The following is a 17,075-nucleotide window of genomic DNA, read 5'->3' on the forward strand; positions in this document are numbered from 1 at the left end:
AAGCATCCAGACATCTTCTACATTACACCAACATTTGTTTTCTTACTAACGTCCACCAAAACATAACTGTAGATGTTGCATGTAATTCAACCAACTTTCTTTCAGAATAATCCAATGCACAAAACAGACAATGACATAAGTACAGACTAAATAATGAACATTTGTTTTTTATAAAAAAAACATTTCTGGGCAAAGATCGTCCCAGGGCCATATGAAAGGACTCAATACATGTTTGCCCTCCAGAATTGTGTTGCAGGGAAAGCAACAATATCCTGAATGTATCTGAAACTCTTTTCCCAGCAATTTAGCCTTAAGTTCATTGCCTGTAAATTCTGTTCTCATCAGCCTGGTTCCCAGCAGCAGCAGGCAGCTGTTTTCAGTGACTAAGCTCTGATGAACTGTACTCTACCTGCTGAGCAGCAGACAGCACACAGACACAGTTAGAGACCAGCTGGTGAACATAGTGGAGCATGAAGCAGCTGAAGAGAGTTGGTGGAGACCAAACCAGAGCTAAAAGGAAAGTGAATATTGGACTTACAGAAACACGATTAATGAATGATTATGTTGCATCATGACTCCTGGATGTAACAACTTTTCGGATAATAATTTGTCAGTGTCCTGCAGCTCCTGAGAGTAAATGTAGCTGCAGTACTGGCATACTACATGTTCTCTTGTTTTTAATCACATGTAGTCAATGAACATGTATATTCACTCTACGCTAACTGTTATAAAAGAACAATTTATGATTGAACACTGCAAGATCGCTTACAAAAAGTACAATTTGAAGAAGCTGAAGTTTGACAAGTAAAAAGAGAATTTCTGTAAGAAGTCAGAAAGACATCAGCATCTCTCTCTCTCTCTCTCTCTCTCTCTCTCTGTCGCTCTCTCTCTCCCTGTCTCTCTCTGTCTCTCTCTCTCTCCCTGTCTCTCTCTGTCTCTCTGTCTCTCTCTCTCTCTGTCTCTCTCCCTGTCTCTCTCTCTCTCTCTCTCTCTCTCTCTCTCTCTCTCTCTCTCTCCTCTCCAGTCAGATTTCCATCTGTGCTTGACGTTTGGTACCTACTTCATGTACAGGGCCAGGTCAGTGGCCAGAATAGCCCTCTCGATCATCTTCAGAGTGGTCTTGTACTCATCCAGGGAGAGACCGCTCAGGATCTGGTTTCCCTGGAGAGAGAGAGAAACAGGGAGATAACTGTGTTAGTGCAGGAACAGCTCTGTATGTTATTTCATGATTTACACATAGGAACATACATGAAAGTTTGACAACACATATGTACACAGAGCGAGCCTCGAAGGCAAAGGTACTACCGATAGTGTTGACCGCAGTTTGTTCTCTGATAGACCACCAAGGGGTTACCATGACAACACTAGACTGCAAACGCACACACACACACACATGTCTTGAATGTTTATAAGCATGTTAATAAGACGAAGAGGACCGGGGTCCTGCAGAAAGTAGGCAACAACATTAAGGCCTGTGAAAAGCCACGACCACACCATCGTGTCCCTCTGCAGAGACCAGTGGCCCCCTGACCAGGATTTCAACTGTGACCCAGTTTCAAAGTGCTTTCAGCCTGATTACAGTTTTATATGACAAAACACATCACTGATAACATTGTGTATATAAAGGATTACACTGTAAATCCATTGTCATGAGGCTCCTTACTAGATTCAAAGTTACAAAAATACACTAAAAAACAGATCGTTTTGGTTTCAACTGGCTCATAGATATTTGCGTCAGAGATTTCTGCTGCCATTGTATGTTGGTGGTGCGATCACAATTGAAAGTTTTATTTATTATTTTAAAAAAGTATCGGTATTGCCTATTCTGGCACCGTAGTACGTGGTATTTGATCAAAACCAAAAATTGCAGTAGGCTGCTAGCTAATCACCGCCGGACTGCACGGCGCTCATACAGCGGTTAGCGCTGATAACATGTTAGCAGAACCGCGTCGACATCACAGCGTACGCCCATCCTCAGGGAAACACTGTTTACCTGTTAGCACCGTTAGCTCCTAGCCACCGGCAGAGACATTTCCATGTTGAGAGCCGTGTGCAGGCAGACAATCCTGGCTGTATGGGTTGTAGCGGTTGCAAGCAATCCTGTGTGTGTCTTGAAATATATTTGTGTAAAATCAATCATATCCATAATTTGAAATGTATCCATGTATATTCATTCATACTGTGGTATTGGCCTGTGTCATTGTCATATGGTGTTCACGACACTGAGACAGGGAGTCTCGGACAGCGGCCTTGGAGCCCGGGTGAAGATAGAGGGGGGGTGACGCAGACAAACAAGTAGGGCAAGATTTCTAACGGAGGGCAAGAACGGGAGCCGGTCGCTGTGACGGGCGGCCTGAAGCGAAATCGAGTGTGGAAGGAGACTGTGGTTAGTCAAAAAAAACCTCTGTTATCACTTGTCCGAGGTGCACCGTGTAACTTGTCTAGGTGAAAGTTCAGAGGAGGAGGAGGAGGAGGACATCTCCGAAGGGGGGGAAGACTTAGGATGGAATGGAGGTATAAAGTAATGAACAATGCTATTGTGAAGTTAGTTGACACCGGACAGCTCGGTTTACTTGTATACGTTGTGATGCAAATAAATCCAACCTCTCTTGTGTTCTGTGGGTGTTCGTTACTGAGTTCCTAACAGTGAGATCCTGTGGTGCCTCAGCACGAGTCAGATAGAGAACAGTTACTGAGCCAGCCGTTAGGTAAAGTCAAAGAAGCGCCTCATAAACAGGAAAAAAAACACAACAATACCATGTACTAGTCATTCTTTCTAGATCTGGCCCAAAAAGGATAGATCATGGGCATCTTTTTACTGGAGAAGTTTCAATACTACTTGCTGCTGGGTTATTTTGGGCGATACTTTAAAGATATCTGCGTTAACACAGAACACAAAACCTCAGGTTCCATTTAAAGTTGGTTTTAGTTCCTTACAGCTTGGCCAGGATGAGTTGACTCAAAGAGGTTCCCAAACGCTTTAAGGGCTTAAATGAGGATACACATAATAATAATTAGGACACTAATGTCACTAATGACACTACACACTAAAAGCTATTTTTTTGGTTGTTTTTTTTGTTATTGGCAGTGGAGTTTTGCTTCTGCAATAGAAAAGGGATGACCAATTGGAATCTGGAACATAAACGTCTACTAGTAGCTGTTGTAAGACCACAGCAGATCGGAGACCTACCTACTGTATATATGCAAGACAACACAGAGCTGTGAAGATGATGAAATCCTTTCTGAGACTGGCAGGGACCCATGTAGGGACAACAGGAGAGGAGAGAGATGGAGCCTCTTCACAGCGCCTGCCAAGAGCTCAGCTGCTGCATACTGAATCAGCTGCAGCGGTGAAAGGTCAACTAATGTCATGTTTTGCATAACTGTGATAAAGATAAAATCCGGCTGAGAAGAGACGATTTGCCTGACGCCTTTGGTCCGTCTCCTCTTTCCCTCCCTTCATCCTGCTCCCACACTGATATCCATGATGAAAGTGACAGCTCTTCCTTTGCTACACTCACATGTAACTGTACCTGCAGTTCAGACAGCTGGTCCTTTAAGGCAGCAGCAGTTATTTCTGAAGTGAGCTGAGTATAGTAGGGTTTTCGTACTTGTGTTGTTTGAAGAGTCTCAGACTCCAAACCTAAAACCAAATGTCAACACCTTGACCATGTCTGGATCAACTGTGAGTCAGCGTTCTACACTATGAACATTATCAAAACCAAGTACAATGAGCACTTACACATGTGTATGACATTGACTCTAACTCCACTCAAGCCAAGAGTCAAACTAGTAGCAGGGCAGTCGCAGTCCCATTTCTCTTACTAGAAAGGAAGTAGGCTCGATAAAATTAAAATTTAAAATAAATAAGAATAAAGAACAAAGGGGGGATGATCAAACTAAGTCTTCATTGTGCTAAGACTAATCTTATTTAAGATATAGATAGCTATTTTAAATTATCCTAATTTGGAAATTGACAATAAATGTTGTTGAAATGACATGGAAATGCACATAGTACACTAATACATTAGCTTGACAGATTTAGGGATAAACTACAGGACGCAAATATACATTATGAGGTTTGAACATCTGCTGGGAGGAAATTTCAGTAACTGGACCTCTTTGAGTGTTAATTGAATGCCCCTGCACTAGCGTAAGCTAAAAAGCAAAGTAATACATCTTTGTGATTTAGGCACATTGAGATCCCTGTTTCACATTCTAGAGTCACCTGGTTCAGTGTAGATATCAACTGTGGATTAAAGCTGGACCAATCAATACATCCTTCCACAGTTTTGAAGTGAGAGGTAGATTAGGATACATATTGATCTGATGAGCATTAAAACATAATAATAGCTCATGATAAAGCTAGTAAGAGTCCATTAGGTTTAGCTTGACTTTGCTGTATTTCTTAACTTTTATTTACAAAAATCTTGTACATGTGTTGATAGTTACGCAATATATGCAAAGTAGTGCGTGATGTCATCTAGCGGCTTCTTGAACAGACTTAGCTACTTTCTGTTTTACTGTTCCTTAGTTGGACATTTCTGGACTGCTATTACTTGTGGGCCGACATATGTACTGATATATCTGCAATGATTTGATATTGGCCTGGCTAATCTACCTGTCTGGCTCTAACACATCGGGTCTTTGTGTTTGCAATAAGAGGGGCTCTGAGCAAATACAAACACAGGTGTGTGTTCATCACCTGATGAAATCTATCACTTGTTAGACACAGTATGAAACCATTTCTCTTTTGGTAGTTGGTCGGTAGGTGACTGGCAGGATTCCTCTGTACATGCGTGAGTGAGTGCACCTACAGAGCTGTTGAGGATCATGAGGCACTGGTCGAAGTGGTGATGCTCCATGGTGGAGTGGCAGTAGAGCTGGGCCAGTGGGTGGTCGCTCCTGTACACACACACACACACACAAGAAGAAACACACAGAGTGGATACAGCGTGCTCCCACACATACACATACATTCATACATATACTTATATGACTCATGCTCTCCCACTGTACCTCTGTATGTAGGAGTTGTTGACTCCTCTGTGGTCCAGATCGTGGCTCAGAGTTGCAATCATCAGAGCCAAGACCTCCAGATCACTCAGGTTATTCTGTCAGGAGATGGACGAGTGGAGGAAGTAACAGAAAAAACATACACAGACTACATCACATAATGGCAGCTGGTTAACAGATGACAATCTTTTGGAACAATTAAACCAAACAAAAGCCTCACAAAAGCCATGTAAACGTGTGCTGTCGTAAGTCTCCACACATTGTTGGCGGTGTGGGCGCTCAGCACAAAGCCTGGAGTGGACAGCACGGCCGTTTCTGCATATGACAGCTTTTACAGCTTTTATACCAGAGATGAAAGCATGGCTCCAACATTGTCAATACTGATATATCCAGCAGCTGCTGATAGTTGCTAATATTTTAGGCAGAAATGATTGCATGCTGCATGTTTTTGTGTCACAGAAACCACTAGTATTCAGAGATTTCCCAACCTATTTTATTCCTGGTGTTGTAGGAGGTATTTTAATGTTGACCATTCATTATAGATGCTGTTTAATTTAACCCATTAGCTACAAATCATGTGAATTAAACATTACTGCCAAACATCTTCCAAAACACACTGAAGGCTTTTCATGTCCTACATTCTGAGCCAGTTGTTTCAATTAATATGACTATACCATGAAAGATAACTTGCAGAGACTTTATTTATATATTCTTATTTTTTGTTCAAAGTTATTGTTGCACGGTTATGGAAGCAGCAATGCTGCAGGGAAGCTATTTGAGATATGAGCCTTCAGTCTACAGCTGTTTTCTTTTTCTTGTTCATCAATGGGGTTTGATTGTCCAACAAGATTGTGAATTCAATGCTTTTCAGCAGCAAACTATTCATTCTTGAAATTCCAAATGTTTAGCAACTGGCAATTTAACAAATCAGCTCATCCTAATCAGTGATCGGCTGCACTGACCTGGAGGCGTCCTGACTTGAGGAGGGTGAACATGCTCTGGGCAGTGTTGAAGGCGTGTCTCCAGTTGTGATAAGCCACATTCTTCCTGTAGTTCTTCTTCACACTCAGAACCCACTGGCACAAACTCTACGGAAGAGGGAAAGAGCAGAAAGAGATATATTTGAACCCTTGTGAGCAACGTTTCCAGGGTTGGATGTACACCACGTGGCTTTGTGATAATAGCTGGTATTCAAACTATGTCTTGCACGGACAATTGAGAAGGGGTGGAATAAGTACTCTAATAACTTATATAATAATTTCAGCATCAGACAGATGAATATGGAGGAAGTGTTGAGTTTGTATGAATAGAACATATGAACAGCAAATGAAATCAAAATATAAAGAAATATATATAGATATCTAAAAACCGTAAATATAAATGGATGTATGTAAAATTAAAGATTTAATATAAGACTCATCATTTAATAATGATAACAAACGTTATTCAAACAGCACTTTTAAAAACAAAGTGCTTCACAGGACCAGGATTCAAATATTTCAGGACTGAATTGAGGCAAATAAAATCAGACAACTGAAATATTACGAAAATAAAAGGGAATGAAATACCCAACTATAATTTGAGATAAAAGTGATAATAAAAATAAAACGGAGAAGACCTGTTGAAAATAAAACAGGAAGTTTGTGAGCTGAAGTGCCCTGGCTGTAATTTGCGCTAAATACCTTACTATTTCTAACGACTCAACATAAACAGTTTCTTGTTTGTACTCATCCATGTGAGTCTGAAGTGTTTTAAATAGTCTGGTTTTAGTGAAGATGCATGTGTTAGCTGTGATAGGATAAGTGAGACGGGTTGATATACACATTTTCATTTATTTTAGGAGTGAAATATTCCTTAATTTACTACAAACTGATGCCACATGCTGAACCTGGAGAGGCTGGATTACCAACTGGCCCAATGCGCCCAAGGTTCACAGCAAGTCAACTAGTCATGGTAATTTGATCCCTTAAGTATACTATTGATTAAAGTTGTGTTAATCAAATGAACACAAACTAACTCAAATGAGGTATTAGGTAATGAGGAGTTGGAGGCAAAAGGGTACATACACATTGCACAACAGCTACCAGGCCTTAACTTTGGGGGAACCAGGGGGCTTGACTGTCGGATGTTTGCCCTTTCTGAAATTGATGACTCAGCATGCTGCTAGCCAATCAATGCTCTGTGCTTTTTTTAGTCTTTACTTTACTCCATGTTCATTATGAGCACACGGCGAGTAAACCGAAACTAAACTCAAATGATGATTCAGTTCCTTTACCCTTTGATCTTCGATTATAATGAAGAACTCTAGAACATTAAATATGTTAGAAAAGTAACTCAGTAATAACATGTTGTGTAGTTTAACCCCCAGGCTGTGATGCTCTGGGCTGTTCCAGCCCCCGGTGTGAACGTCAGCCTGCGCTGCTGGAGGGCCATAATCTCCTCCAATCAAAGGCTCTCTTTATGAAGCCTCTCTCCGCAGGCACTCCGGAGGTCAGCCACCAACACACAAGGACCTCTTCACGTGGAGAGCGCGCTGAGGATGTGAGCCAAACCTGGCAGCGGCCGGCCGGTGCTGGCGCTGAGGGGGAGCCGGACGAGGAAGACGGTGGGTCTGACAGACGGCCGTAATGGAGGCAGAGAGTGTGAGGGATTTCCTGCTGTAGGATGGTGCTGTGTGTGTGTGTGTGTGTGTGTGTGTGTGTGTGTGTGTGTGTGGTCTCTGAGTTAAGGATGCAGGCAAATACCTAAATATGAACTCACTTGCATTCACTCATCATCCAACACACAAACACACGCACACACACACACACAAACACACTCACACACTATGAATAAAAAAGAAAGCTTGTCATTTTCCATGATATGCAGAGAACAACAACAAAAAAGTCATGTCATGATAATGAATTGTTGTCTGTTGTTCTAACTTCTGTGGTTGCCATACCTGAAGTTTTGTAACCATGCCTTCAACAAATGCTAAAGCACAAACATATTTTCTGCTTTGCACTTTGTTTGTAATTCTTCTTGCACTTCTTGCAAAACACAACACATTAGATATACACGTTCAAGAATGAAATCTCTTGGGAAAACACTTTCAAAATACAAAACATATCTGTAATTTGTCTCCACTTTGGGTTTGGAAATACCTGTGTTCATGTAGTAACGTGTAACATTCTTACAAAGTTGCCATTTTGTTCTGAGGTGAGGATGGTGCTGGAGGAGGTTCATCGTCTGGGAAAATGACTGTGTTCAGTAAATTTCAGATTTTTTGTATATCTTGTGTCCATGTGAAAACTTGAAAGCGACCATGAGGCTCATCCTGTGGCGACCAAGAATGTCCACAACTAAGCTGAAAATCTGTCCAGTATGTGTCCAGATATCTTGCTGTGGACCAACGTGTCAGATGAGCAGATGGACAGAGTCAAACTCAAGCATTTTAATGGGAAATGCTTACGTATAATCTACTTTAATAACATCCCAGGTCACTTCTTACCGTGTACTTCATCTGGAAGTTTTGGACCAGGTTGAGGTCGACAAACATACGAATAGTAGCCTGCGTGGTTTCGGTGTCTGACAAGTCAAAGTCACTGAAGCTGAAGTCCATAAGACGCAACGACTGGGCTGACGGCACCGTGGAGACCTTCAAAGAGACACACACACACACATACATTCAGGGAGGCTGCAGATTCAATGATTCAATGATATACAGGCGTGAATATGAATGTGTATCATCTGCATTATTTAAATTGACTTAATTATGGTCATCATTTTACAGATTCTGTATGACATGACTGACATAAAATTGTTGCTACCGTCACAGTAGCAGCTTTCACTGTTACCTATGATCAACACATACTGTATGTAGCAGTCCCTTGGGTGGCAAGTACCCATAAAATCAAGCCTGTGTCCTAGATACCAAGTGACACATCCTGTCTCTGGCACCCGAGGGAGGCCTCTTAATCAGGTTATGCTGTTAGTTCAGACACTTTGCCACATGGAGAGGAGAACAGAACAGGAACTTTTGAGATGGTGATGTGCTGTCATTGTTGAAAGTGTGACGGGTGTGAAAGCTGGGCTGCACTGATTGGTTCACGTTTGGAAATTTGCCTTGGTGTGCCGTCAGAAAACCAGTTAGATACTTACACAAAAATCATAAAACAGTCTGGCTGCAGCGATAGAATATTTGCTCCATATATACAGGGATGGCTCAAATGCAGAGACAAATTTCCCCCTTAACGGGATCAATATAGTATAATAAGTAAAAAAATAAAAAAAGTATTAATTTATGCACAAAGCCAGAGGACCAATCATACGATAGGTTCAAGAGAGTGGATTCCCTCCAATTACTGCTTGTAGACTGATTATATTATATATATATATATATCATTTTCACTTACAGTGCAGCACATGTTTTGATCTATTACCATGCATCAACAGTAAGAGATATTGTTCTCGATATACAAGATCAATAAGCGGTTCGATTATTAGACAGCTCATAAACAAACAGGTAGATCATCCTTAATTGAAAGAGGAAACAAAAGGCCAAAGGTAAAAATATGTGCATTGTAAATATACATCACAGATCTACTGTACTTAACATAGTTGTGTGGACAGTAAAAGAGTAAACTCACTACTTCACCTCTGAATAAAACGATGGCTGAGATGGCTGAACTGTTGTATGCATGTTTATAACCTGTATAATCATCTGATTGCTAGTGTTTCTTAAACCATTGGAACTTGTTCCAAGATCTCAGCAATCACATGGGTGAGTACAATGTTTATATTACTGATAGATACTATAGCGAAAATAAGTATCCAGTTTGGAGAAAACTGCATTGAATTTCCATCCAGTAAAAACAACTTCAAATTTGTAAAGACCTGGATAACTAACACATATCTATAGAAACTATACTAAAAATATTACTCATCTATTTGAGATCAAACTAAGAAATGTAGCTTATAATAATGAAAATCACAGTGTTTTCTACAGTAAAACCTCAAAGGTACCCTGTTGGGTTTTTGACTGTGAACGGAGCTAGCGAGCAATGTTTTGGTGAACAAGCCGCAGGCTCATAAGGACAAGCATGTAAGCGCCCAGGCAGCTAATGAAATGCACATTCATGCAGATGATTGCATAGCATTCCACACACAATGCAGGTTCCAATAATTAAAACAAATGTACTGTATTTATTTACAAGAGAAGTCCATAGGGTATATTTACATATATCAAGTAGAACTGAAATATAGCTGTTTCAGCAAGAGAATAAAGGTGAATTTGTTTGAAAGTTACCTTTTGCTATCCATTGAATCATTATTATCTGTATGATGTCATTGTCAGTCATAACTTGTAATGCCATTTAGTTGCGTAAATGGTGTGTGTGGTGTGAATAATTCTATTTATATAATTTGACAACCAGATTTAGTATTTAACCTGAAATGTATTTATGTATATTTTTACAAAGCTGTGTCAAAAATACTATCCAACATTGGTAGAGTAACTTAACAGTATATGAGTTAGATAATAACAAGCAGTCACTTTGTGGTACTATCAATGGATTGTTCTGTGCACATGAAATACAGGCTGAAAAATGTATCACAGTGCGTTGAACTCTACGACCCCAAAATATGTCACATTCACTTTGATTTGAGCAGTCAGGAAGGCCGCCAATAACTATAGAAATGTATAGGATCCAATCTCTGGTTGTTATCCTGAATTCAGAGAAACATAGTCTTGTTTAGAGTTGTATGTAAATGTAAAGAGATACTGAGAACAATAATGTGCATGTGACAGTTTTGCGAAGAACATGAGCAGTATTAGAATGCATTTTCTTTATAGAAAAGCGGTTAAGTTGCTCTTAAAAGCTAAAAGTAAGGATTGTTTTCCAAGGCTAGATAGACAGAAGGAAATCCTTGGATAAATGAAACTGTGGAGGCAGATTGCTTTGCCTCAATAGAGTCAGAGCTGCTGAGCAGTCTGAACTGTGGAGGACACAGTCCTATAGAGATGTCTGAGGGACAATTAAATGATGACTTCATCATAACACTTTCATTAAAACATGGCTAGGCAAATATAAAATAACTTCATTATTGACCACTTATCTACAAGGCTGTCTGCTCAGCAGCCAAGCACTTGGCTGCTGGCTACAGAGACCAAATACCTTGTTAGTCTGCTTCTCTGCATATTACAAACGCTTCACTGTGATTCTGCTGTACATTCATTGGAAATAACTACACAGGAAAGTGTTTGTGAATAAGGAGAGCTTTGAAACACTTTGTTCTGCATTGAAAGTGAAACAGAAGAACACCTACAACTGGCCTCTAAACCCTGACACTAAAACAACACTTTCTGGTCTCTCTTTGAAACTTGCAAACAGGGAAAGATGTGATGTGTGTAATTGTATCCACTTTCTGCCACTGCAACACAAACTGCCTCTGTGATTTTAAAACGTACTGTAGGTAGCAGCACAAAGTCTACTTTGGTCGCACTGTCTACTTTATCTCTGAACAATGTTCATGAGCTGTGGAGATGGAAGGGCATTTCAGAAAACTTGTGTTCATTTCCTAAATGGTGTGTTAACTAAACAATCTAAAAAATGTGCTTTTGTTTTCTGAATATTTTCTTTTAAAACATTTTAGGAACATTATTTTATTGAAAAAAATATAACTTTGTTTCATAAAAAAAAAAATCTAAAACCAAAATGTCACATTTTCTAAAATGAAAATTATATTTTCTCTTTTTTTTTTTGGTTTATTTGTTTTCTGAGAAGTCAACTTTTACATCCGAGTCACAAGTGACTAGACAACTGACTAGGAAAGCTTGGATTTTTCATTATTTGGGAAAAGGTGAATACTTCAAATGGATACCCCATGTCAGTCAGTCCATTGTTCAAGGTAAATAAATGCTAATTCAATGCATTTAGTATTATAATGGTTTCCACACAAGTGTGTGTGCATGTGTGTTTGTGAGGAAAGCAGCCATATAGAATTGCTATACTGGCGCTTTCTTGCTGATTCAGCAGTGTGGTGTTGTGCTAAATGACTGCTTCTCTTCTACACAAACTCTGCTTCCTCTGTGTGTCTGTATATTTAATAACCAATGAATGAGTGGGAACTAATGTTCATGTGGGCATGTAAGTGTATATGGTTAAATTAATAAATTTGAATTTACCGCGGTTACCTGGAGTTCCCGTGATTCTTCCTCTGCAGCGGAGGCGTGATACGACAAGACCTGGAAAATACACGCACATAAGCAAAGATGAGGTATGCAGACTTTGGGTCATAATAGGTTCTCTGTAGAATACAGGCGTATACAACTGCTCTCTGACATGCATCTCCAAATCTTTTTGATGATTTATTTTTTTTGCTTTTAAGTTTAAATGTTTACATTAATTAAAACACAAGTCTTAAATATGCACCGGAGACGTTCCTTTGTGAAAAAAACCCAAAACTTCTCTAACCAACTCAAAACTGTTGTATTTTGAACTTGCGCACCTGCGTTGGATCCCCCTTCGGCCATAGACGAGATTTTTTACTAGTTTCTTCGTGGAGAAAAAGGTTCCATTAGAAAAACTGGTGTCGGTGACAACAGATGGGGCTCCCGCCATGATGGACCGGGATGCAGGCTTTATTGCGCAATGCAAAGGTGACCCAGACTTCCCAAAATTTGGTGATTAGTACTCATGTAATAGGATTCATTTAAAAAGGTGAAAGAGTTGATTTTTTTTATCTTACATAACTGATAATTTGTATAAACATGGGACAGAGTTCATGATTTTTCAAACATGTTACAAAGGTAGTGGTTAGTACAAACGAGACATGATTTAAAGATATGACAGAATGATTTCCTAAAAAAATGTTAGAAGGGATAATTTGTACAAAAATATAACAGGTGTGATTTTGAACAAAATACACAATCATTGTTGATAATTAATGTGAGGAATAATTAACATTGACATGTGATCAGACTCACATGGATTATTATTATTATTAAAAGGTGATTTGTGCAACTTTATTATTCAGGAAGTTACTCAGTACCCTTGAAGTAGCTCTCAGTTTCAAAAAGGTTGGTGACCCCTGGTCTAGGGACTCTATAGTTCTGCTGGGAGACTTCAACGCTCACATGGGCAAAGATGGAGAACCCTGGAGGGGGATGACTGGGAGGAACGGGCTGCCTGATTCATTGGCCATAACAAACACCATGATTGAACATTGGGCGATTCATAAGTGGTACCAGACCACCCTTGGCGCAAGATTGATGATCTACTTACTTCACTCTTGGGTGAAGTAAAGAGCAGAGCTGTCAACTGAGCACAACGTGGTGGTGAGTTGGATCACATGGTGATGGAGGCAGACCTGGTAAACCCAAACCTGTAGTGAGGGTGGACTGGTATATCTGACTGAAGCCTCTGTCCATGAGGTCTCCAATTGAGTGGGCATTCTGTGAGGGGAGTACTGCGGGAGTATGGGGGCCTATGCTACGAGACATCTAATCCGTACATAGCCAAAGTGAGAGCTGTATCTGCATACTCGGCACAAAGTCAAATGTATTTTTGATGGATGTTGACCATTAAGGTTGCCCCTTCTGTTTAAGATGTTCATTAACAGGATTTCAAGGCTGGCCGGTTTGGTGAACTCAGAATTGCGTCTTTGCTCTTTGCAGACGATGTGGTTCTGTTGTTAAATCATGAAATTCAGCACTCTCCGACATTCAGATTGTTCTCTACCGGTAAATGGTGCATTGCTCCCTCTGGGTTGGGAGTTTAGTTTAAGTCTCACAGGATCTTTACGAGTGAAGGTAAAACAGAGCATGAGATGGACAAGCGGATTGATGCTGTGTCAACGGTGATACAGGCATTGTACTGGACCGTTGTGGTGAAGAGCTAGCTGAGCCGGAAGGCAAGGCCTTTGATTTGCCAGTCAATCTACATTACAACCCTCAGCTCATGGGTTTCATTTGCCTAACCCTAACCCTAACCCATTTAGTATTAATGAAGAAACCAGAAATCAGAGTTCTCTGATGTTGCAAGGATGCCAAAACAACATATAAAAATAAAGATACAAAAGCTTTTGACAGGGAAGAAAGGAAAAAGTGGTGCTGCTCATCCGCTAAACATGTCAATCAAATACAAAATATGAAAAAGCCATCCTGCTCTGAAGTTTATTGACAGTATAGCAAGACAGCCTTGTGTCTTTTGTCTAAAAAAAACACAAGGCAGTGGCAATTAAATGGAAATGTTGATGTGATAGTGTGAAACTTACATGCGGCTTGCTACCACCCAAATTAGTGTAAACAGCTAGCACAGCGCTCACTTTATCCAAACATTGTTTGAATGTACTGTTAGCATGAAACTAGCCCTGATTTGAGCCCCACGTAAGGATTTAAGAATTTACACTCCTAGACGATTGTGAGACAACACAAATAGATTTCACCATTCTGTTTATGCTTTCTATACCTTCAATGTGTCCAGGCAATGTTACAAATCAATGAGCAGGACTGCTTTATGGTAAGACTGAATTTTTATAAGATCTTTGCATCAACAGGTCGACATTTTTAAATGTCAAAGGTGTTCATAATAAAATGAATATTGGATGAAATGACGTGAACACCACATGTCTGCTTGCTGCAAATTAATCTGCTGATTACCAGAAACGCAAAGGTTTAGCTCACATGACCCTGAATCCCCGGAAGGAATCTTGCGTTCAAGTTTTTATCGAATGCAGAATTGCTTTCCCAAAAAAATAAATATCTGATGTAGTCTGCGTTGAAAGATGTAATTCAAAGACGGTCATGCATCTATGGCTGGAGCACTGAGTACCAGCGTCCCCACTGAACGTGGAGAGGGGAAGTACACTAGACTGTATAGAAAGTGTAACAGTCAAGACACACTGACAGTGTGTGTGTGCGTGTGCGTGTGCGTGTGTGTGTGTGTGCGTGTGTGTGTGGGCTCGGTTTTAATGACTGTGCTTTTCTGCAAGTCGTGAAGGCAGGAGAGTGTCAAGAAGCAGCTTGTGAAATCCTCCAGCATGGCCTCGTCACTGTCACTCACACACCCACATGCAGCTCTATCAGAGATGCTCTCACACACACACACACACACACACACACACACACTCACACTGTACTTTTCTATACTTTTATATTAGTGAGGATGCAGTCCCTTGCACCTAATCTTAACCGTCACTACTAAACGCCCTATACACACTGAAATGACATATTTGTGTTTCAGTCTTTACATTGCTGTTATTTTTCTTTCATCACTCTATTTTTCAGCATAAAGGCCAAGTTTAATTTTAGATTGTCTTCTTTTTTCATCGTTTAAATGATGTATATCAACTGTAATTCAGTTTTTATGTTTCATTTTATCATGCTGTATCTTTTTAGGTCATACGTTTTCTGTGTTAGTTTAGCTTTGCCCATTCTGAAGCTAATCCCATTTAAAAATCCTATGAAACTATAAATAAACAGTTTGACACATCGCTAAAAATAAGCACATCAGTCTCTGTAGTCTGGTTCTAAAAGTTGGAGAAAAGGAGTTTGTTATGTTGTTCTTAAGCCTCACGGGGCATGATGTTTATTAGATGAGAAAGCTAAGCAGCCTCTCGTTACTATATGACAACATCTACTTATAAGACAGAGGTCTCTCTTTTCATTCGAGGTAAATAAAGGTCATTGAGAATTTACTGACATCCCACCAATATGAATAAAGCAATACGTGATGATGCAATAAATTACACCCCTCAAGTTTTAAGCATTATCTGAAACTATGACCTGTTTCAGTACCCAGTTCAGTATGGGTCACTTTACTTTTTATGCACTGAAATCATAGATTTAAGATGTGTGTGTGTGTGTGTGTGATGGTGTGTGTGTGTGGTGTGAGAGGCTGACCTCCAGAGTGACCTCTTGCTTGGCCATTGCTCTCTCCACTGTTTCATACATCTGTGTGTTCTGGATGCCGAGACCACAGAAGATGGCGAATGCCTCCAGGAACTGCTCATCGTTCCTGTTGAAGGCCTTCACAGTGCCTGGTGCTTCATCCATCTTGTTCACCAACTGACATACACCTGCATAGACACACACAGATGTTCAGCACACGTTATACTTGGCGTCCAAGTGGTTGAAGTAAGAACACGGTTGCTATGTGACTGATAAAAAAAAGTTTATTATTCAAACACGGTGAGTTTTCTTTGTAATTTCAATGATCAGGAAGTAGACAACAACAAGAATCATTTCTTAAAATGTTGCATGACCATGCATGATGCTGTGATTACCACAAGAGTGGTTAATTAAAATGGACACTTCTTGTAAACAGCACCCTAGTTTAAAGCGCTCTACATGTGTTCAGTAGATCATTGGTTTTGGCTCTCCATGCTAATGTGTTAGCCAAGGCTAGGTTACCAACCAGTTCAAAGAGTCACCACTTTATCATTTTATCCTATTAGACATTTGGGTGATATTAACTTTTGAATTCTTTTGTTATGGCCAAAAACGTGTTCGGTCAGGTCACCAAATTCTTGCATGATATACTGATCATACATAGAGTAGTTTGTACCAAGACAAACAGATATCAGGCTGTTGCCTGGCATGAGAATGAGATACAATTGCCATTTTTATTTACACCTGACACAAACATGTGCCTTATAAGGACACAGAGTAGAACATTGCATCTCTAATGCTAATAATGTATTCATGAAGCAAAAAAAGAGCTAGCCTGAATGAATATCATTGTAATACACTGAGCTGTTTTGATCTTGCTCATCATCAGGACTCTTAAAGGTTGGAGGAGAGGCTGTGAGGACCTGTTCTGTTTGATCACTGAGGGACATCCACGGTCATTAGTCATCTTCATAGCCATCTAATGGAGCTGCTATCAGCTGATTATGCTGATGATAATCATAGTGATGGGTGGAGTGGCAGGACCATTCATGGAGGTTAATGTAAGTGGCAACGCGATGCCGGCTTAATGTGTTCTCCGTCCTATGATTTCAGATGTTTAAAGCTTCTAACCTTGAAAAGTAACTGGGAAACCACAGAGACAATTTAAGTACCTAAGCAATCTGGGACA

General features: G+C 40.1%; 1 protein-coding gene across 2 annotated transcripts in view; it reads right to left on the minus strand.

Annotated features, from left to right (window-relative positions):
* pde5ab (phosphodiesterase 5A, cGMP-specific, b) overlaps positions 1–17,075 on the minus strand; it is a 61,713-nt gene that overhangs the window by 19,792 nt on the left and 24,846 nt on the right. Inside the window, exons 11-17 of one of the 2 annotated variants that reach the window (XM_079184702.1) lie at positions 15,899–16,074; positions 12,191–12,241; positions 8,507–8,653; positions 5,979–6,104; positions 5,020–5,114; positions 4,818–4,905; positions 1,061–1,161 (exon numbers count right to left, since the gene is read on the minus strand). In XM_079184702.1, the coding sequence (XP_079040828.1) occupies positions 1,061–1,161; positions 4,818–4,905; positions 5,020–5,114; positions 5,979–6,104; positions 8,507–8,653; positions 12,191–12,241; positions 15,899–16,074 (784 nt within the window). Of the gene's footprint in view, positions 1–1,060; positions 1,162–4,817; positions 4,906–5,019; positions 5,115–5,978; positions 6,105–8,506; positions 8,654–12,181; positions 12,242–15,898; positions 16,075–17,075 lie in introns of both variants that reach the window. The other variant, XM_079184701.1, reaches the window with a different exon arrangement.

Source organism: Pholis gunnellus (genome assembly GCF_910591455.1).
Source record: "Pholis gunnellus genome assembly, chromosome: 23".
Classification (NCBI taxonomy): Eukaryota; Metazoa; Chordata; class Actinopteri; order Perciformes; family Pholidae; genus Pholis; species Pholis gunnellus.